Source organism: Hemitrygon akajei, chromosome 17 (genome assembly GCF_048418815.1).
Source record: "Hemitrygon akajei chromosome 17, sHemAka1.3, whole genome shotgun sequence".
Lineage (NCBI taxonomy): Eukaryota > Metazoa > Chordata > Chondrichthyes > Myliobatiformes > Dasyatidae > Hemitrygon > Hemitrygon akajei.
Window position 1 is genome coordinate 1,196,250 of NC_133140.1, and position 22,678 is coordinate 1,218,927.

The 22,678-nt window shown below is 45.0% G+C and overlaps 1 protein-coding gene across 1 annotated transcript in view; it reads left to right on the top strand.

Moving 5' to 3' along the window:
- The window catches only part of LOC140740438 (hydrocephalus-inducing protein-like), a 579,330-nt gene that overhangs the window by 141,145 nt on the left and 415,507 nt on the right, over positions 1-22,678 (top strand). The window contains exons 15-16 of the mRNA XM_073069569.1: positions 456-586; positions 19,973-20,109. Of these exons, the coding sequence (XP_072925670.1) occupies positions 456-586; positions 19,973-20,109 (268 nt within the window). The remainder of the gene's footprint in view (positions 1-455; positions 587-19,972; positions 20,110-22,678) is intronic.

Genomic DNA, 22,678 nt, shown 5'->3' on the forward strand with positions numbered 1-22,678 from the left:
CGGAGTGCAGGAAGACGTTTGGGGATTGGGGCCGGAGTGCAGGAAGACGTTCGGGGATTGGGACCGGAGTGCAGGAAGACGTTCGGGAATTGGGACCGGAGTGCAGGAAGACGTTCGGGGGTTGGGACCGGAGTGCAGGAAGACGTTCGGGGATTGGGACCGGAGTGCAGGAAGACGTTCGGGAATTGGGGCCGGAGTGCAGGAAGACGTTCGGGGGTTGGGACCGGAGTGCAGGAAGACGTTTGGGGATTGGGACCGGAGTGCAGGAAGATGTTTGGGGACTGGGACCGGAGTGCATGCAGATGTTGGGCGAGAGTTCGGAACTTGTGGTCTACTCGGGGACTTGTGCAGCTGTTTTGTACTGGTTGACGATTGGACACCTGACTAAAGTGGATAATAGGGAGGAAATTAAGAGTGCACTTGTTGATCAATATTCCTGTGTCTGACCTTCACAGTATGACACCTTGCTGCAGATGGAGGCTGATCGCCTGTTAATTAAAGAGTACAGTCTTGCCCAGGAGTCGATTCTTTCTTCATATAGTGGTGTGTCTAGAGAGTGTCAGTATCCTCGCGGCTGTCTCTCCAGGTAAGATTATTTGTAATTGGAACATTTAGTGTTCCTACTTCGTTACCACCTGGCCCATTGTTAGTTCTCTGTTAGACATCCCCTTCACTTAATTGATACTACTTGAGGGGTCATAGACTCAGGCCAGCATAGATATAGATCCCTTGACCCACCAACCATCAAACATTTATGCTGTTCTAACCTCATTTACTGGCACAGACAACAGACTTCTGTGCCTTGTTGATTCTAAAGCTCATGCAGATGCTTCTTAATTGTGAGAATATGATACTCCGCTACTTTCTCTGGCAGTTTGACCCAGATGCAACTACTCTCTGTATGAAAACACTTCTTTTTCAGGTTCCATCTAAACCTATCCTTAAAAACTTGCCCTCCATCATAAAGAAGTTTCTTACTGCCTATCTTATCTCACCTATCCCTCTCAACATATTTATCCCTCTCTTTGGTTCCCCCCTATTTGCTCTGCTCCAAGAGAAACAAAATGGGCCCTATCCAGTATCTCCTCATATCTGAAACATCCTATCTATGCCACTTATTATGTAAACTACTGGACAACATTTGCCACAGTGGCACAACTAGTACAACACTGTCTGGCACATCTGGCAACCCAAGTTCGACCCTGACCTCTGGTGTAATCTGTGTGGAGTGCAGTCATTCTCCTTGTAAGCACACGAGTTTCATCTGGGTGCTCTGGTTTTCTTCTACATCCTAAACATCTGTAGATTCATTGGCCATTGAAGATACCCCAAATATGATAGATTATGCTGGAGCTGAGAATGTGGGGAAATTAAAATGGGATTAGTGTAAGAGAAAGGCTGATGGGCCAAAGCAGTTGTCCTTGTTTTGTACGACTATTGCTGTAGCATGGTTCATCCCTCATTTATTATTCCTTCAGTCTTATCTATAGAAGTCGCTCTCTATAGATAAGAAAGACATTGCTTATTGAAGATCTAACCAATGGATAGTGCTTTGAAATAATGGCCCATTTCTTGTCATTTTGCAATGTTGCTTTGCAGAGATGGGCTGAACTATTCCTTACATGGGAAATTATTTTCTTTTCTGAAGCTTTAGCCAACACTCAGTTTTGTTTTAGCTTGTAGCTAAGATGAGTGAAGGAACAAGTTCATAATTTTTATTTTATTTCTTTTGAGACAAATATCTACCTCCATTTGATGACACCACACAACTCCACAGTTCATTTTTCATGTTACAATTGACTCTCACAATGCTGGTGTTCTGAACACACACTTGTAGATTGTGGGGAGATGTAAATTGAGCTATTGAATTAAATCATCACTTTTTTCCAATTGTCCAATTTTGCAAAAATGTGTCCTTGTTTAAAAAGGGACCATAAGGCATGGGAGCAGAATTGGTCCATTCAGCCCATTGAATCCTGCTCTGCCATTCCATCATGGCTGATGTATTATTCCCTCAATCACACTCTCCTGCCTTCTCTCTGTAACCTTTGACAACCTTACTAATCCAGAACCTATCAACCTCTGCTTTAAGTATACCCAATGACTTGACCTCCATAACCATCTGTGGCAATGTATTTCACAGGTTCACCACCCTTTGGCTAAAGAAATTCCTCTGCATCTCTGTTCTAAAGCGACCTCAGATATTTAGAAACCAATTGAATCCCTGAGATTGTTTTTTAAAAGAAATCTGCAGAATAGGCACCATGAATCTTTATCTAGGTGGTACATATTAATTGTCATTTTGTTACAAAAAGTTCTTATCTTGTAGGGCTTACATTTTAAAGGAGATCCAAATTGGTGGAGATGAGAATAGCACAATTGATGTAGTTTGCATACGTTTATCAATGCTTTAGACGATAGTCCCCCATGGCTGATGGGTCAGAAAGTTAGGTAATGGATCTGAAACAAATTACCAATTAGATGCAAAATTGTTTCTGCATCAACAGGTGGGGAATGACAGCAGGAAGCTGTTTCCAGTGAAATTCTTTAAAACATGTCCATGTGATGTGTCAGTAATGAGATTTATCACTGACAGATGTCATGAAATGAGTTGCTTTGTGGCAGCAATACAGCACAAGACATAAAACCCCCTGTGTGTTACGATAAGAATATATAAAAATAAATGGTCCAAAAATAGATAAAAAAAGAGTTCATTGACTGTTTCATAATTGCATAAACATGTTGGGCCCAGGATAAATCCCACACCACCAGGTTCAGTACCAGTTATCATCAGGCTCCTGAACCAGTGTGGATAACTTCACTCACCTCAGCTCTGAACTGATTCCACAACCTATGGATTCACTTTCAAGAACTTTACAACTCAAGTTGTCAGTATTATTTATAGATATAATTTGCACGATTTGTCGTTCTTTGCACATTGGCTGTTCGTCAGTCTTTGTGCGTGTCTTATTTTCTATTCTGTTGTATTTCTCTGTTCTACTGCAAATGCCTGCATAAAATGAATCTTAAGGTGGTACGTGGTGATAAGTATATATTTTGATAATAACTTTGAACATTCTGAGATGTTGACTGCAGGGATGTTGAAGCTGCTCACCCTTTGCACAGCTGACCCACCCTCAATGAGGACTGCTTCTTCCTACTTCCCCTTCCTGAAATCCACAGTCAATTCATTCATTCATTGTTGTTGCAGCATCACTCACACAGTCGATTTGTCTGATTCCTGTACAGCTCTTCGTCACTATCCAAGATGGCACGTGGGGACATGGTTAAAAAAGATGTTAAAATTGTCTGTAGTTGAGGAAAGCTCCCTGGTGTATAGTTAACTGGACAAAATGCATCAAATGGAACTGATTCAGAGAGCTGTGAATCAATACCTTAGGAAAAAGTAAATCGAGGGATTAATAGTTGCCAGCTGGGAGGTGTATTGGAATAGGAAAGTGGAGTGGCAGTTAAAGATGGCAAGAATTAAAACTCAGGGCAAAGAATGAAGAGGAGGAAGGTTTTGTTGGAACTTTATCGATAACAATTAAAGCTCAGCTGGAGCACTATATGCAGTTCTGCTTAGCACAGTGCAAGAAAGATGTGTCTGCCCTTCAAAAAAAATGTTGTTCAGGAATCACAATTATTGTCATTGATTTCAGTGACATGAAACATGCAAAAACATTAAATTACTATAAACTGCAAAAAATAAATAATAAATAATGTGATAATCTCATAAATTCATGGACTGCTCAGAAAACTGTTCTTGAATCATTAAGTGTGGTCTACCTCCTCCCTGATCATAGTAATTAGAAGAGGGTATGGCCCAGGTAGTAAGGTTCCTCAGTACTGGATGACACCTCTTTAGTTACGTACCACATCTTGAAGATGACCTTGATGGTGGGGAGGGTCGTGCTGAAGGGTTTTGGCCCGAAACGTCGACTGTACTTTTTTCCACAGATGCTGCCTGGCCTGCAGATTTCCTCCAGCATTGTGTGTGTGTTGCTCTGTCCATAGACACTGCCTGGCCTGCAGATTTCCTCCAGCATTTTGTGTGTGTTGCTCGGATTTCCAGCATCTGCAGATTTTCTTTGTGCCTGTGATGAATTTGGCTGAGTCTACAATTCTCTGCAGCCTCTTGTGGTCCTGTGCATTGGAACCTCCATCCAGGATATACTCTCTCTCCTAACCCTAACCTGAACCATTTGCTAGCTTCTCCTTTCAAAACTGCGTTACTTTTCACAACTCTGGATTGAAACCTATTTGGGACTTCTTTTTGCATTTGACTAGAGATCTCTGGATTTCTTTATCATTATCAGCCTTGTTACTTAATCATGATCCCTACATTTAGACCATAAGAAATAGGATCGGGCCATTCGGCCCATTGAGTCTGCTCTACCATTTGATTATGACTGATCCATTTTCCTGTCAACTCCATTCTCTTGCCTTCTCTCCGTGGCCTTTCATGCCCAGACATATTAAGAACCTCTGCCTTAAATACACCAAGTGATCTGGCCTCTACAGCCATCTGTGGCAAATATTCCACAGATTAACCACTCCCTGGCTAAAGAAATTCCTTCTCAACTCTGTTCTAAATGGACATCCCTCTGTTCTGAGGTTGTGCCCTCTAGTCCTAGATTCCTCCACTATAGGAAACATCCTCTCTGCATCCACTCTTTCTAGATCATTCAACATTCGATAGGTTTCATTGAGATCCCGCCTCATTCCTCTGAATTCCAGCAAGTACATGCCCAGAGCCATCAAACGCTCTTCATCTGATAAGCCTTTCATTCACAGAGTCATTTCGTGAACACCTTTGAACCCTCTAATGTCAGCACATAGTTTGTTAGATAAGGGGACCAAAACTGCTCACAATACCCCAAGTGAAGCCTAACCAGTGCTTTATAAAGCCTCAGCATAATATTCTAGTCTTAGAAACATAGAACGTAGAAACACTACAGCACAATACAGGCCTTCAGCCCACAATGCTGTGCCGAACATGTACTTACTTTAGGAATTACCTGAGGTTACACATAGCCCTCTATTTTTTTAAGCTCCATGTACCTATCCAGGAGTCTCTTAAAAGACCCTATTGTATCTGCCTCCACCACCATCGCCGGCAGCTCATTCCACACACTCACTAGCTTCTGCATAAAAAGCTTACCCTTGACATTTCCTCTGTACCTACTTCCAAGTACCTTAAAATGGTGCCCTCTCATGTTAGCCATTTCTTCTTGAAATGATGCTAACATTGCATTTGTCTTCCTCATCACCAAATCAACCTGGAAGATAACCTTGAAAGAATCCTATACAAGGACTCCCAAGGACTCAGATTTTTTAATTTCCTCCCTATTTAGAAAATGGTTTATGTTTTTGTCCCTTCTACCAAAGTCCATCACCATACATTTCCTGATACTGTATTCCATCTGCCACTTCTTTGCTCATTCTCTGAATCTGTCCAAGTCCTTCTGCAGCCTCCCTGTTTCCTTAACACTACCACACTCCACCTATCTTCGTATCATCTGAAAACTTGGCCACAAAGACATCAATTTTGCCATCCAAATCATTGACATACAATGCAAAAAGAAGCAATCCCAATACCAACCCCTGCGGTACACCACTACTCACTGGCTGCCAATTGGAAAAAGCTTTTTTATACCCACTCTTTGCCTCCTGCCAATCAACCAATGTTCTATCCATGCTAGTATCTTTCCTGTAATACCATGGGCTCTTATCTTGGTAAACAGCCTCATGTGTGGCGCCTTGTCAAAGGCTTTTTGAAAATCTAAACACGCAATATCCACTGATTCTTTTTTGTCTGCTCTGCTTGTCAGAGAATTCCAGCAGATTTGTCACACAAGATTTTCTCTTAAGGAAACTTGCTGACTTTGTCCTGTTTTGCCATGTTCCTCCAGGTGTCCTGAATCCTGATCCTTAGCAATCAACTCCAACATCTTCCCAGCCACTGAGGTTAGACTAACTGGCCAATAATGTCCTTTCTTCTGCCTCTGTCCCTTCTTAAAGAGTGGAGACACTTGCAATATTCTAGTCTTTCAGAACCATGCCAGAATCTATTGATTCTTGAAAGATAATTACTAATGCCTCCTCAGCCTCTTCAGCTACCTCTGACAGGCTGCATCACTGTCTGGTGTGGGGGCACTACTGCACAGGACCGAAAGAAGCTGCAGAGTGATGCCCACAACTTCATACCTGCGAATCTTTAACTGTGTTACAAGATCATCTACAGTATTCTGCGTATTGCATGCATTCAAATATAACAACTTCAGTCCTGTATTCTTCACCCTTTTTGATTTCGTCCCCATGTTACACTGCAACTCATGTCACTGAATGTAAATTGACCCTATCTGCCTGTCCTTCCTGACGGTGTCACTACTTACTGCCTCTGCTTGTATAACAATGGTCCCATCCTTAGCCCGATCATTCAGTTTCCCACCCCACTGCCAAATGAGTTTAAACCCTCTTCAACAGTTGTAGCAAACCTGCCTGCAAGGATATTGATCACCTTCAGTTCAGGTGTAACCTATCCTTTTTGTACAGGTCGTACCTTGTCCAGAAGAAATCCCAATGATCCAGAAATCCAAAACCCTGACCCTTCACCAATTCCTCAGCCACACATTCATCTGCCAGTTCATTTTATTCTTACCCCCCACTGGTGCGTGGCACAGGCAGCTATCCAGAGATTACTACCCTAGAAGTCATGCTTTTCAGCTTTCTACTTAGCTCCCCAAATTCTTTCTTCAGGTCCTTCTCCTTTTTCATATTTATATCGTTGGTACTAATATGTACCAAGTCTTCTGGCTGCTCGTCCTTTCCCTTTAGAATAGCGTTGACGTGATCTGAAATATCCCTGACCTGGGTGTGGGGTCAACATTCCAATCTGGTGTCTGTATCGTGTCCACAGAACCTCGTGTTCATTCCTCTAACAATGGAATTCCCTATCATTACTGCCGTCTTCTTCTCCCCTCTTCCCTCCTGAGCTCCAGTGCCAAGCACCCTGTCAATACAACTTCTCCCTGGTGGGTTGTATCTCCAACAGTATCTAAAACAATGTATCACACAATACATTGAGGGGAACGGCTGCTTGGTTACTCTGCACTCTCTGCCAAATTCTTTTCCTCCTCCTGACAGTTACCCAGGTACCAGCCTCCTGACGCTTCCCTGGTGCTTTTATTTATCACCTCCTCCGTTTCCCCTATGAGCTGAAGCTGCAGCTGCAGTTCCTTAACATATTCTTTGAGGAGATGTGGCTTGGTGCACCTGTTGTAGAAGTGGTTATCCAGGAGCCTGGAGGTCTCCTGGAATTTCCACATCTCACACAAAGGACAGAACACAGCCCATGGAGCCATTCTCACTGCACCTATATTCTACTATATTCGCATTCTACTATAGAACCATAGAACATTACAGCACAGAAACAGGCCTTTTGGCTCTTCTTGGCTGTGCCGAACCATTTTCCTGCCTAGTCCCACTGACCTGCACCTGGCCCATATCCCTCCAAACCCCTCTCATCCATGTACCTGTCCAAGTTTTTCTTAAATGTTAAAAGTGAGCCCGCATTTACCACTTCATCTGGGAGCTCATTCCACACTCCCACCACTCTCTGTGTGAGGAAGCCCCCCCAATGTTCCCTTTAAACTTTTCTCCTTCACCCTTAACCCATGTCCTCTGGTTTTTTTCTCCCCTAGCCTCAGTGGAAAAAGCCTGCTTGCATTCACTCTATCTATACCCATCATAATTTTATACACCTCTATCAAATCACCCCTCATTCTCCTACGCTCCAGGGAATAAAGTCCTAACCTATTCAACCTTTCTCTGTAACTCAGTTTCTCAAGTCCCAGCAACATCCTTGTAAACCTTATCTGCACTCTTTCAACCTTATTAATATCCTTCCTGTAATTTGGTGACCAAAACTGTACACAATACTCCAAATTCGGCCTCACCAATGCCTTATACAACCTCACCATAACATTCCAACTCTTATACTCAATACTTTGATTTATAAAGTCCAATGTACCAAAAGCTCCCTTTACGACCCTATCTACCTGTGACTCCATTTTTAGGGAATTTTGTATCTGTATTCCCAGATCCCTCTGTTCTACTGCACTCCTCAGTGCCCTACCATTTATGTTCTACCTTGGTTTTTCCTTCCAAAGTGCAATACCTCACACTTCTCTGTATTAAAGTCCACCTGCCATTTTTCAGCCCATTTTTCCAGCTGGTCCAGATCCCTCTGCAAGCTTTGAAAACCTTCCTCACTGTCCACTACACCTCCAATCTTTGTATCATCAGCAAATTTGCTGATCCAATTTACCACATTATCATCCAGATCATTTACATAGATGACAAATAACAATAGACCCAGCACTGATCCCTGTGGCACACCACTAGTCACAGGCCTCCACTTAGAGAAGCAATCTTCCACTACCACTCTCTGGCTTCTTCCATTGAGCCAATGTCTAATCCAATTTACTACCTCTCCATGTATACCTAGTGACTGAATCTTCCTAACTAACCTCCCATGTGGGACCTTGTCAAAGACCTTACTGAAGTCCATGTATACAACATCCACGGCCTTCCCTTCATCCACTTTCCTGGTAACTTCCTCAAAAAACTCTAATAGATTTGTTAAACATGACCTACCACGCACAAAGCCATGCTGACTGTTTCTAATAAGTCCCTGTCTATTCAAATACTTGTAGATCCTATCTCTTAGTATTCCTTCCAATAATTTACCTACTTCCGATGTCAAACTTACCGGCCTATAATTTCCCGGCTTACTCTTTGAGCCTTTTTTAAACAACGGAACTACATGAGCTATCCTCCAATCCTCCGGCACCTGACCTGTGGATATCGGCATTTTAAATATTTCTGCCAGGGCCCCTGCAACTTCAACACTAGTCTCCTTCAAGGTCCGAGGGAATACCCTGTCAGGTCCTGGGGATTTATCAACTCTGATTTGCCTCAAGACATCAAGCACCTCCTCCTCTTTAATCTGTATAAGTTCCATGACCTCCCTACTTGTTTGCCTTGTTTCCATAGTTTCCTTAGTAAATACAGATGCAAAAAGCCCATTTAATATCTCTCCCATTTCTTTTGGTTCTACACATAGCCAACCACTCTACTCTTCAAGAGGACCAATTTTATCCCTTACTATCCTTTTGCTCTTAACATACCTGGAGAAGCTCTTTGGATTATCCTCACCTTGACTGCCAAAGCTACCTCATGTCTTCTTTTAGCCCTCCTGGTTTCTTTCTTAAGTATTTTCTTACTCTTTTTATACTCCTCAAGCATCTTATTTCCTCCCTGGTACCTATACATGTTATACAGCTCTCTCTTCTTCTTTATCAGAGTTCCAGTATCCCTAGAGAACCAAGGTTCCTTATTTTTATTCACTTTGCCTTTAATCTTGACAGAAACGTACAAACTCTGCAGTCTCAGAATTTCTCCTTTGAAGGCCTCCCACTTACCAATGACATCCTTGCTAGAGAACAATCTGTCCCAATCCACGCTTTTTAGATCCTTTCTCATTTCTTCAAATTTGACCTTTTTCCAGTTTAGAACCTCAACCTGAGGACCAGATCTACCTTTATCCATGATCAAGTTGAAACTAATGGTGTTTTGATCACTGGAACCAAAGTGTTCCCCTACACACACTTCCGTCACCTGTCCTAACTCGTTTCCTAATAGGAGATCTAATATTGCATCCTCTCTAGTCGGTACCACTTTATATTGATTTAGAAAACTTTCCTGGACACATTTTACAAACTCTAACCCGTCTAGACTTTTAACAGTATGGGAGTCCCAATCAATATGTGGAAAATTAAATTCCCTTCTATAACAACTTTATGTTTCCTGCAGTTGTCTGCTATCTCTCTGCAGATTTGCTCCTCCAGTTCTCACTGACTATTGGGTGGTCTAGAATACAACCCCATTAATGTGGTCATACCTTTCCTGTTTCTTAGTTCCACCCAAATGGCCTCGGTAGACAAGCCCTCTAATCTGTCCTGTCTGAGCACTGCTGTAACATTTTCCCTGACTAGCAATGCCACCCACCCCCGCCCCACCCTTTATTCCTCTGCCTCTGAAACATCGGAACCCCGGAACATTAAGCTGCCAGTCCTGCCCCTCCTGTAGCCAAGTTTCACTAATGGCTACAATGTCATAATTCCACATGTCAATCCACGCCCTCAGCTCGTCAGCCTTCCCCACAATACTCCTCACATTGAAATAGACACACCTCAGAAGATTGTTATCACCAGACACAACCCTTCTATTTGTGACTTTGCATGAAATTTTAACATCATTTATTTTCACCCCCGCTCCTCTATCTGCTCTGGCACTCTGGTTCCCATCCCCCGGCAAATCTAGTTTAAACCCTCCCCAATAGCACTAACAAATTTCTCTGCAAGAATATTGGTCCCCCTGTAGTTCAGGTGTAACCCATCTCTCTTGTACAGGTCCCACCTGCCCCAGAAGAGGTCCCAATGATCCTGAAATCTGAAACCTTACCCCCTACACCAGTTCCTCAGCCATGTGTTCATCCGCCAGAGCATCCTATTCTTACCCTCACTGGCACGTGGCACAGGTAGCAATCCTGAGATTACCACCCTCAAGGTCCTGCTTTTTAACTTCCTACCAAGCTCTCTATACTCACTCTTCAGGACCTCCTCACTCTTTCTTCCTACATCATTGGTACTGATGTGTACCATGACATCTGGCTGATCACCCTCCCATTTCAGAATGCCGTGCACGCGATCAGAGACATCCCTGACCCTGGCACCCACGAGGCAACAAACCATCCGGGAGTCTCTGTCACGACCACAGAACCTCCTGTTTGTACGTCTAACTATCGAGTCCCCTATCACTACCGCTCTCCTCTTCTTCCCCCCTCCCTTCTGCACTGCAGAACCAGACTCAGTGCCAGAGATCCGGCTGCCGCAGCTTGTCCCAGGTAAGCCATCCCCCCCCAACAGTATCCAAATCCGTATACTTGTTGTTGAGGGGAATGGCCACAGGGGAGCCTTGCTCTGCCTGCCCTTTCCCCTTTCCTCGCCTGACGGTAACCCAATTACCGGTGAGCTGTTCCTTTGGCGTAACTGCCTCCCTGTAGCTACTATCTATAAACTTCTCATTTTCCTGAATGATCCGGAGGTCATCCAGCTCCTGCTCCAGTTCCCCAATGCGGTTTGTTAGAAGCTGCAACTGGATGCACTTCTTGTAGGTATCATTGCCAGGGACACCAGAGGTCTCTCTGACTTCCCACATCCTGCAAGAGGGGCATTCCACCATCCTGCCTGGCATTCTCTCTACTCTAACCAAACCAAACAAAACTTACCAGAATCTACCCTCGCCTCTGCCTGTTCACACCGAAGCCTGTTGAGCCGAAGCCGCCCCACTCTGACTCAGTCCACTCCAATGATGGCCGCTGTGTATGTCGGTCTTTTCTTTAAACCTTTGGCATGGTACATCACGTACCTACGCAATCTAGCCTCTTTTCCGCGATCAGTTAAAAAAAATGGCTTCTCTCCGAGATGCCTTTACTTCTTCACTCTTGCTTCGATTTAAAAATCAATAACCGATTTTCTAATAACCAGTGAAAAATTAAGAAGTAACTTACCAGATGCGTACCTCTCTGAAACTGCAGAGCCAAAGACTCCCCACTCTAATACTGATCTACTCACACAATGCCATTACACTTGTTCCTGCCTTATGCTAATTAATTGCTATTTGACTGGGACATTGGGAAACCCCGAAAGCTCTCAAACGCTCCTTTTTAAATCTCACTCATGGACCTGTGAGTTGCATCCTCTCTTGATCCCAATTCATTTGAATTGAACTATTGGTAGGTATAATTAAAAACAGTGGACAGTGCTGGGAAACAGCTCCCTGAACTCAAAACAAAGCACCTTCTCAACTATTACACATTGCTTCCTGCTACTGAGCCAAATGTTCCACATTGCCTTGAATTTCATAGGCTTTAATTTATCTAGACAGTCTGCCACTTTGTGAAATACCTTGCAAAAATCCTTTCAGAGTACATCAAATGTGCTATTCTTATTGACTCTCCTTGTTACATCCCTGAAAAATTCAATACAAACAGCTTTCCTTAGCAATTCCATGTAAACTGCCTGAGAGAAATCTGTTCTAAATGAAAATTACATGTGTCACTTGGAACAATTCGCCCAATACAAGGACAATGCTAATTCACCTAAAATTATTGTGTCTGTTTTCCTTTTTAAGCAGTGTTACAATTTTAGCAACCTGTCTTCTGGTAATGCCTCTTAGAATGAAATCACAGTTACGTATAGCAACAACAACTGTGGAAGTCAACCACTTCAATCATTCCAGTCAGGCTGCAGTTATATTGATGCCTAAGTAGAATATGTTAACTTGCCTCCATGATTGTCATCTGTTATCACTTACATCTACAGTGATGAAGTGCTTTGAGAGGTCGGTGATACCAACTCATGCCTGAGAAACTACTTGGATCCACTCCGATTTGCTTACTGGAGCATCAGGTGCACAGCAGATGCCACCTGATTGACTCTTCATTCAATCCTGGAACAACTGGATGACAAAGATGCATATATCGGGATGCCATTTATCGAATAAAGCTCAGCATTCAATACCAAGACCTTGGCCTCAATACCTCCTTGTGCAATTGGATCCTCAATTTCCTCATGTGCAAACCCCAGTCGGTTAGGGTTGGCAACAACATCTCCTCCACGGTCTCCATCAGCACAGGTGCACCACAGGGCTGTATGCTTAGCTCCTGTTCTGCTCGCTTTACATTTATGATGCTGTGGCTAAGCACATCTCCAATGTCATATTCAAGTTTGTTGATGGCCATTCAATGGTGGTGACAGATCAGCGTATAGGAGGGTGATTGAAAATCTGGCTGAGTGGTCAGTTAGTCAAAGGAGCTGATTATTGACTTCAGGAGTAGAAAATCAGAGGACCGTGAGCAGGTCCACATCTGAGGATCAGAGATGGAGAGGGTTAGCAAATTTAAGTTCCTCTGTGTCATAATTATTTAAAAGGACCTGTCCTGCACCCAACATGTAAGTGTAATCATGAAGAAAGCATGACAGAGCCTCTACTTCCTTAGCAATTTGCAAAGGTTCAGTATGACATCTAAAACTTTGTAAAACTTCTATAGATGTGCAATGGAGAGTATATTGACAGCATCCTCCTGTAAAGCTCTTTGAAACTTCTGGCTATCCAGTGACTACCGTGAAAGGGCAGTTAGAGACTGGATGACTGCAGGAAACTCTGCACTAGGAGTGGGTGGTTAGTCACCCAGCCCAGTAGTCTCTTGTCGTGGAGATATCTGTCAATGAATAAGAGAAAACAACCCAAAGGCCCTCCTAGAGGCGGGATGGAAGATGGACCCAAAAGGATGGATTACATGGCAATGACCATAGTGAATAGAGACAATGAGACAAAGGTCCTTCGGAATGCAGGTGTGGGTGGGAGAACGTGACGACACATAGGGAGCTACAAATCATCAGGGGCAAAAAGGCCAATAGCAACCTTTTACTGCTGTAGCAGATCAGATAAGAGGGACCCAAGGCCAGGTAGAAAACCACAGAGCTGAAGGACCCAACATTGCTGAAGGTGATTTGTTTGTAGGGGAAGAAGACCCAACAATAGAGGGTAACCCCCTCCCCAGCCCACCGTGTGTGAGCACACAAACACACCTGACATCAGCTCCATCTGTGGAGCCACTCCGCAAAGCTAAGAGGAAGAAACTAGGAAGGAGGCAGAAGATCAAGTGGCCAAAGGTGAACAAAGTGCCCAAGTGACGAGGCTGGATAAGGACCTCACCCGATCCTAGAACACGCGCTACGTGGTCGAGTGGTGAGGATGGACACGGACCTCAGTCTGATCCTAGAACACGCGCTACGTGGCCGAGTGGTGAGGATGGACACGGACCTCAGCCTGATCCTAGAACACGCGCTACGTGGCCGAGTGGTGAGGATGGACACGGACCTCAGCCTGATCCTAGAACACGCGCTACGTGGCCGAGTGGTGAGGATGGACACGGACCTCAGCCTGATCCTAGAACACGCGCTACGTGGCCGAGTGGTGAGGATGGACACGGACCTCAGCCTGATCCTAGAACACGCGCTACGTGGCTGAGTGGTGAGGATGGACACGGACCTCAGCCTGATCCTAGAACACGCGCTACGTGGCCGAGTGGTGAGGATGGACACGGACCTCAGCCTGATCCTAGAACACCTGCTACGTGGCCGAGTGGTGAGGATGGACACGGACCTCAGCCTGATCCTAGAACACGCGCTACGTGGCCGAGTGGTGAGGATGGACACGGACCTCAGCCTGATCCTAGAACACGCGCTACGTGGCCGAGTGGTGAGGATGGACACGGACCTCAGCCTGATCCTAGAACACGCGCTACGTGGCCGAGTGGTGAGGATGGACACGGACCTCAGCCTGATCCTAGAACACGTGCTACGTGGCCGAGTGGTGAGGATGGACACGGACCTCAGCCTGATCCTAGAACACGCGCTACGTGGCCGAGTGGTGAGGATGGACACGGACCTCAGCCTGATCCTAGAGCAGATGCTACGTGGCCAAGTGGAAAACAAGCTTAACTCCTTTGGAGCTTTCCTCTATGAAGTGTCTTGAGACAGATTTGGCAAAGTTGACATCAAATGAGTCACTGCTCCAAGAGAAAAGGGGAGAAGGGCGTGAAGCTTTAGTCTGAAGGCAGACCAACTGTGAAAGCAACACAGGAGGAGTCTGGCTTGTGGACCGAAGTGAAACAGAAGCTGGCCAGGCTGCAAAGGGCAGAGCACAGTTGTAAGCGCAGGAGAAAGAAGGAGAGAGAGTGAGAGAGAGAGTGTGTGTGTGAGAGAGAGAGAGACTCTTCAAGAATCCCGTCAAACACTGTTAGACGCTGGAACCCACCAAAAAGGAGCTGGAGAAGCACATTAAGGACTAGTACAGTAATCCAACAAGAAAAACCCCGGATCACCAGGGAATGTTCCATGAACTCTCCAGTTTGACATCTCCCCCACCAAACTAAGCGAAGTCAGAGAAATCGTCAAAAAGGGAAGGTCAACGTCAGAGCCCAGATCTGAACAGAATTCCTTATAAGCTTTACAAAAGCTTCCCTCGTGTGCTAAAGATCCTGTGGAACACTGCCTGGAGATACCAGCACATTGCATCAGAGTGGCAAAGAGCTGTGGCAGTGTTCATCCCCAAAGGGCCGAACTCCAGTTCCATGAACCAGTTCAGGGGGTTTGCACTGCTGAGCGTCGAGGGGAAAATTTCCTTTTCAGTCCATGGCTAAGAGGATCACCAGCTCCCTCATGGACAATGGATACATTGACACCAGCTGCCGGAAGGCAGGAGTTCCAGGCTTCCCGGGGTGTGGGAAGCATGCATCATAGATACGGGACCAGATCCAACCAGCTGAGCGTGAGAAAGGTGACCCACACGATGTGTGGCTGGATCTTGCAAATGCCTGTGGATCTCAGCCTTACCATCTCAGCAACTCTCATTCCCAACTGCGTTAGACAAATGCCTGTGGATCTCAGCCTTACCATCTCAGCAACTCTCATTCCCGACTGCGTTAGACAAATGCCTGTGGATCTCAGTTTTACCTGCTCAGCAACTCTCATTCCCAACTGCGTTAGACAAATGCCTGTGGATCTCAGCTTTACCTGCTCAGCAGCTCTCATTCCCAACTGCGTTAGACAAATGCCTGTGGATCTCAGCTTTACCTGCTCAGCAACTCTCATTCCCAACTGCGTTAGACAAATGCCTGTGGATCTCAGCTTTACCATCTCAGCAACTCTCATTCCCAACTGCGTTAGACAAATGCCTGTGGATCTCAGCTTTACCTGCTCAGCAACTCTCATTCCCAACTGCGTTAGACAAATGCCTGTGGATCTCAGCTTTACCTGCTCAGCAACTCTCATTCCCAACTGCGTTAGACAAATGCCTGTGGATCTCAGCCTTACCATCTCAGCAACTCTCATTCCCAACTGCGTTAGACAAATGCCTGTGGATCTCAGCTTTACCTGCTCAGCAACTTTCATTCCCAACTGCGTTAGACAAATGCCTGTGGATCTCAGCTTTACCATCTCAGCAACTCTCATTCCCAACTGCGTTAGACAAATGCCTGTGGATCTCAGCTTTACCTGCTCAGCAACTCTCATTCCCAACTGCGTTAGACAAATGCCTGTGGATCTCAGCCTTACCATCTCAGCAACTCTCATTCCCGACTGCGTTAGACAAATGCCTGTGGATCTCAGCAACTCTCATTCCCAACTGCGTTAGACAAATGCCTGTGGATCTCAGCTTTACCTGCTCAGCAACTCTCATTCCCAACTGCGTTAGACAAATGCCTGTGGATCTCAGCTTTACCATCTCAGCAACTCTCATTCCCAACTGCGTTAGACAAATGCCTGTGGATCTCAGCCTTACCTGCTCAGCAACTCTCATTCCCGACTGCGTTAGACAAATGCCTGTGGATCTCAGCTTTACCTGCTCAGCAACTCTCATTCCCGACTGCGTTAGACAAATGCCTGTGGATCTCAGCCTTACCATCTCAGCAACTCTCATTCCCAACTGTGTTAGACATCTGGTTTCTGATTACTTTAGTGACCACCAGATGGGCTTCTCGTTTTGAGACTTTACAACAGGGTGGCAACAGCTTGAAGTAGACATTGCAATGGGGTGTTCCATCTCTCCTGACATGTTTGTGGCAGCCTTCAAGAACATCGCAATGAAGCAAGGTAGATGGTTGGAGTGATGAAGTTACAGTCAGGACAGAGGCTTGTTGAGAATCTACAGGGCTGGCGTCACAAGCATCCTTCAGACGGCTGCATGCACAAGAAGACTGCTGAAGAGTCTGGACGAGCTAGTGACATGGGCAAGGATGAAGTTCAAGCCCTCCAAGTTGTGAACACTCTCCCTCAGAAAAGGGGTCAGAAGTGACAACATCACCTTTGTTGTAGATTCGAGAAAATCCTATTGTTGGCCAGGCAGCCCATCCAAAGCTTTGGGAGGCAGTACATCACAGAGCAGGTGGGAAAAGTAATTCAGAAACAGCTTGCAGAGGGCCTGGCCAGAATCAGACAGAGTCAACTACCCAGAACGTATGAAGTGTGGTGAACCAGTTCACACTGTACCAAAGGGTGCTGTGGCCCCTGAAAATGTGTAAAATTCCCTACTCAACAGCCAGCAATATGGATGCGACTGCCATCTCGTTCGTCCGTAAATGGCTGGGGCTGCCTCAGTGCTTTTCAGACTCTGGTCTTTTCAGGAAGCTACCAGTGAGATCCATCAGCCTGAGAACAAGTAGGAGAAAACCCAACAGGTCATTGAGACAAGGGAGTCCACCGAGCCACTAGTGAGGAATGCCAATGCCAAATCCATACCATAAATGGAGAGCTGAAGCTGAAGAGGACCAGGCCATGAGCAGGGTCATCAGCAGAGCCCAGGCCGGACAGGCAGGACGTGGCTAGGGGGAGGCAACACATTCCAGGTTCAAGGCCTCAAAGAGAATGAGGAAAACTATGGTCGTGGATGAGGAGAGAAGGACAGAGCAGGAGTGCTACAGTGTGAAGGCAGTGGCACAGGGCTGCAGGGAAGCTGGGCAACATGGTAGGGCACCATCAACAGGACATTCAGCTGGTCCCACGAGCCAGACTTACCTTGCTCACGAGGGCAACCAATGGCACCTTGCCCTGCCTCTGTGGTTCGGCAGTTAGGATAGCTTCCCCCATGTGATACCACCAATGCCGACCTCCAACACATCCTGGCAGGATGCAAAACTGCACTGTCCCAAGGATGCTAAAGAGGGCAGCACGACCAGGTCCTAAAGGAGTGGCAGAAATCGTAGAGACCTGCAGGTGGGATGCGAGAAGCAGCCTTTCCCCAGCGGGACAGCTCATCCCATTTGTTACAGCTGGTAGGAGTACTAAATACCCCCATCCGAGAGCTCCTTGGGAACTCCTGTCCACAGATAGGAGTGGGACAGGATGGCAGATCTCAGCAGACAGCTACAGTTCCCCATGGAAATCACCACCGCATCTCTCCACCCAGACATAGTACTGTGGTCCATGGCTGCCTAGACAGTCCTCCTCACTGAGTGAGCCATCCCGTGGGAAGAAGGAGTGGAGGCTGCCCAGAAGTGGAAGAGGCTGAAGTACTTAGACCTGGGAGCTGAGTGTGAGGAAGCTGGCTGGACGACCATCATTGCCCTGTGGAGGGAGGTTGCCAGGGTTTCATCGAAGCATCAATGACAAGGTTACTGTGTTAAGGAGCGAGGCTCAGGAGGGCCACCAGAGAGTTGGCTGAAGAGGCAGAAAAGGGCAGCGTTTGACTGTGGCTGAGGTGGAAGGACAGAAATTGGGGGACTGACTGCAGGAGTGGCAGGGAGATGTTCCTGTGACAGCTCCGCTACCAGGAGATTCACCAGGGCTAAGGGAACGAAACATCAATGAGTGGCGGTTCCTGGCTGTTAACTCTGCAGCTGACCTATGGGCACTGTTGGAAATACGGCAGGCAGCAGTGTCAAGCAAGAAAAAATACCTTCCTGTAAATTTCACTTGCTGCATCACAGCCTGGTATGGAAACACCAAAGCCTTGAATGGCAAATCCTACAAGAAGTTATGGATATGGCCCAGTTTATCACAAGTAAAACCCTCCCCACCATTGAGCACATTATTGCAGGAAAGAAGCATCCATCATCAGGGACTCCCACCAACCAGGACATGCTCTCTTCTCTCTGCTGGGATCAGGAAGAAGGTACAGGAACCTCAGGACTCACACCATCAGTTTTATCCCTCAGTCATCAGGCTCTTGAACCAATGGGGATATTCACTCTACTTCACTTGCCTCATCGTTAAAGTGATCCCTCAACCTGTGGACTCACTTTCAGGATCTCTTCAACTCATGTTCTTACCATTTATTTATTTATTTATTTATTTGTTATTTTTTCTTTCTTTTTGTATTTGCACAGTTTGTTGTCTTTTACACACTGGTTGATCACCCAAGTTGACATGGTTATTCATTGATTCTGCTATGGTTACTATTCTTTTTTGGATTTATTGAGTACGCCTGCAGGAATGTGAATTTTGGTTGTATTGGTAACATATATGTACTGGATAACAAATTTACTTTGAACTTTGATTGATTTTGTGTGTCTATGGCTGAGCCAATGAATGCATGAACACCACTTCACTGCTCCTCTTTTACAATATTTATTTATTTTTAATTGTAATATAGCAATTGTTGTCCCTGCACTGTACTGCCACAAAACAACAAAATTTGCCACAAATGTTAGTGGCAGTAAACCTGATTCTGATTCTGAGGTGACAGTACATCTTGTACTGAAGGACAAGAAGTATTTCTTCTTCACTATTTTACGTTATGCTGCATGGAATGGGTGCATAGCAGGTGAGAGGTGGTGTTAATCGATTGTGAATGGTCTGCAGCATTTGCAACATCATAAAAATGATGCCAAAGGGAAAAGCAACCTCCTTGCAGGCCAGGGCAGGAGACATGGGTCTCAATTTGTGTCAGGAGGAAGTAGAGAACCCAACGTAGCGAATCAAAATGTATAATTTACAAATATTGAATACTGAAAATTCTCTTGCCAATGAATTCATAGCATTCAATATAGAAACAATGTCATCCTAAACATCGCTCTTGGTTTATTCCCCTAGCCTGAGAGACTTTGAACTGCAAAGTAATCTGAGTACAACCATAAGAATTTCTATGATTTTCTGGGATTGTTATGCAGTGCAACAGAGAAAGAATAGAGACAGAATGAACAAGATAGTTCTGTAGAGCTCTGCAGAGCAAGTGCATTCTCCCACATTGAATGAATTGATGAGCTTTGTTGAAAATCAAAGTTTTTGTACGTGTGTGTTTCCATAAGACGATCGAGACTACCTGGAGTTTCTGTTTGCAGATGTCCTCTGCCTGAGTTTTTCCTGGATTTTGGTTTTGTAATCCTCGGCACTGTGAAGAAACATATTGTCAAGATTACAAATACAGGATTTTTGCCAGTATCCTTTCACACTGACCAACATGCTCTTAAGAATACAGGTAAGAATGTAATGTGTGCATAATACATGCTAATGGCTGCTTTCAAGTCTTAAATGAATTTGTTTTGTGGAATATAAACATTATATTTTCGCTTCCTCAGAACTTACAAATGTAACTTTTGTGAATTTTTTTCCGGTAATTAGTGTGATATAACAGGCCCTTGGCCTATCATGTACCTACCTATAATGACCCTAGTTGGTAGTACTTGGTCTGTACATCAATAATTCAAGTGCCTCTCAGAAGTCTTAAATGTTGTAAGAGCCTCTCCCTGCATCACCACCTCAGGCAGTGTGTTCCAGATCCAAATTACTGCCTGTGTGAAAATACTTCTCCACAAATCATATCTAAATCTCCTATCCCTTACCAGCAACCCATGTTTTCTGGTTTTAGAAACTTCTGTATTGGGGAAAAGTTTCCTAGTATTAATCTATGCTGCTCAGAATTTGTAAAGGATTTACACAGGTAAAGGATTTTTCAATTTCATATTTAAGCATTGAGAACTGACCAGGGTACAAGCTCCACTCTGCCATCGGATTTCCAGATGGTCCATGAACACTACCTCGTTATCCCTTATTTATGAAACCTCCCTGATCTCCTTGGCTGCGTAAGACTAGGGAATACACACTCCGATCCCACCAAAACCGTGAGATTGAAATGGCTCAACCTCCCAAAACGCAGCTTGTATGGATGCTGTGTAATTTGCAACCCTGTTACAACTCAGTGTCAAGTAATAACAGACAGCACACTGCATACGATTAAGGGAACTATATTTAAGAATCATAACTAAAGGGTTAGGAGAAAAAAACCAGAAAGGGCCCATTATAATTAAACAGTAAAATGTGCACAGGTTGGAGCTCAACTCTTCCAAAAGTCATACATGTTCACCATCCGTAGTCAAAGTCAGCAACTTGCTCCATCGAATCACGATCCCCCACCAGGTCAAATCCTATGACTGGTTCTCTCCAGCATCTTCTCTCTTCATCTTTCTCCGAACAAAAGACGCAGCTCATATTCCAAAGCACTCGTTATCTCTAACCATAGCCCAAACACTGCTCCTACAGAAAGACCATTACGTTAGCAGTGACACCTCCTCTAACCATAACCCAGACACTGCTCCTACAGAGAGACCATTACGTTAGCAGTGACACCTCCTCTAACCGTAACCCAGACACTGCTTCTACAGAGAGACCATTACGTTAGCAGTGACACCTCCTCTAACCGTAACCCAGACACTGCTCCTACAGAGAGACCATTACGTTAGCAGTGACACCTCGTCTAACCGTAACCCAGACACTGCTCCTACAGAGAGACCATTACGTTAGCAGTGACACCTCGTCTAACCGTAACCCAGACACTGCTTCTACAGAAAGACCATTACGTTAGCAGTGACACCTCCTCGAACCGTAACCCAGACACTGCTTCTACAGAGAGACCATTACGTTAGCAGTGACACCTCCTCTAACCGTAACCCAGACACTGCTCCTACAGAGAGACCATTACGTTAGCAGTGACACCTCCTCTAACCGTAACTCAGACACTGCTCCTACAGAGAGACCATTACGTTAGCAGTGACACCTCCTCTAACCATAGCCCAAACACTGCTTCTACAGAAAGACCATTATGTTAGCAGTGAAACCTTTTCCAGGGTGTTACATTTATAATTTATAATAATTTTACGTACTGCTGCTGTAAAACAAATTTCACATTATGTAAGACAATGGAAAGAAAATTGATTCTAATTCCATTTCTGACTCTCTGCACTTAGGGAATCCTATGCCTGATAGACTTTTCTTGGTACTATCTATTCAAGGAGATATTTACTTTGATGGGGAGCATCAGAGATCTCCCCACACCCCCTCCACAGTACTTTACCACGAACTGTGAAAGGGATACAGGAGAATGCAGATACTGGAATCTGGAGCAACATATAAAACACTGGAGAAACTCAGCGGTTCGCGCAGCATGTGTGGAGGGAAATGGACGGTTGATGTTTCGGGTCAAGGTGTTTTATTTGGACTGAAAGATAGACGGGAGATAGCTAGTACAAAAAGGTGAAGGGAAGGGGGGAAGCAAGAGCTGGCAGGACTTGGGTGGGTCGAGGTGAGGGGAAGCATATGGGCTTATAGGCAAAATGCCGGAATGGTGAGAGTGGGAATGATGTCGGAAGCTGGGAATTGAGTTTTGCAGGTTGCACCATTGCTACTGTCTCATTATTTTTACATAAAAGCAAAACCATAACAACTACACAGGCCAGTAAAAAAGTTGCATTTCTATCAAGATCGTATGATTAGATTATAGCCTGTATCACAAACAAAATAACATCTGCAGATGTTGGAAATCAAAGTAACATGCTCAAAATGCTGGAGGAACTTAGCCAGACAGACTGTATCTATGGAAAAGAGTAAACAGTCAACATTTCAGGCCGAGACCCTTCTCTGCGTCCTGACGAAGGGCATCGACCTGAAACATTGACTGTTTATTATAGGTGTTGCCTGGCCTGCTGAGTTCCTCCAGCGTTTTGTGTGTATTATCGCCCGTAACTGTGAAACGGAGACACCTCTTTGTCCCT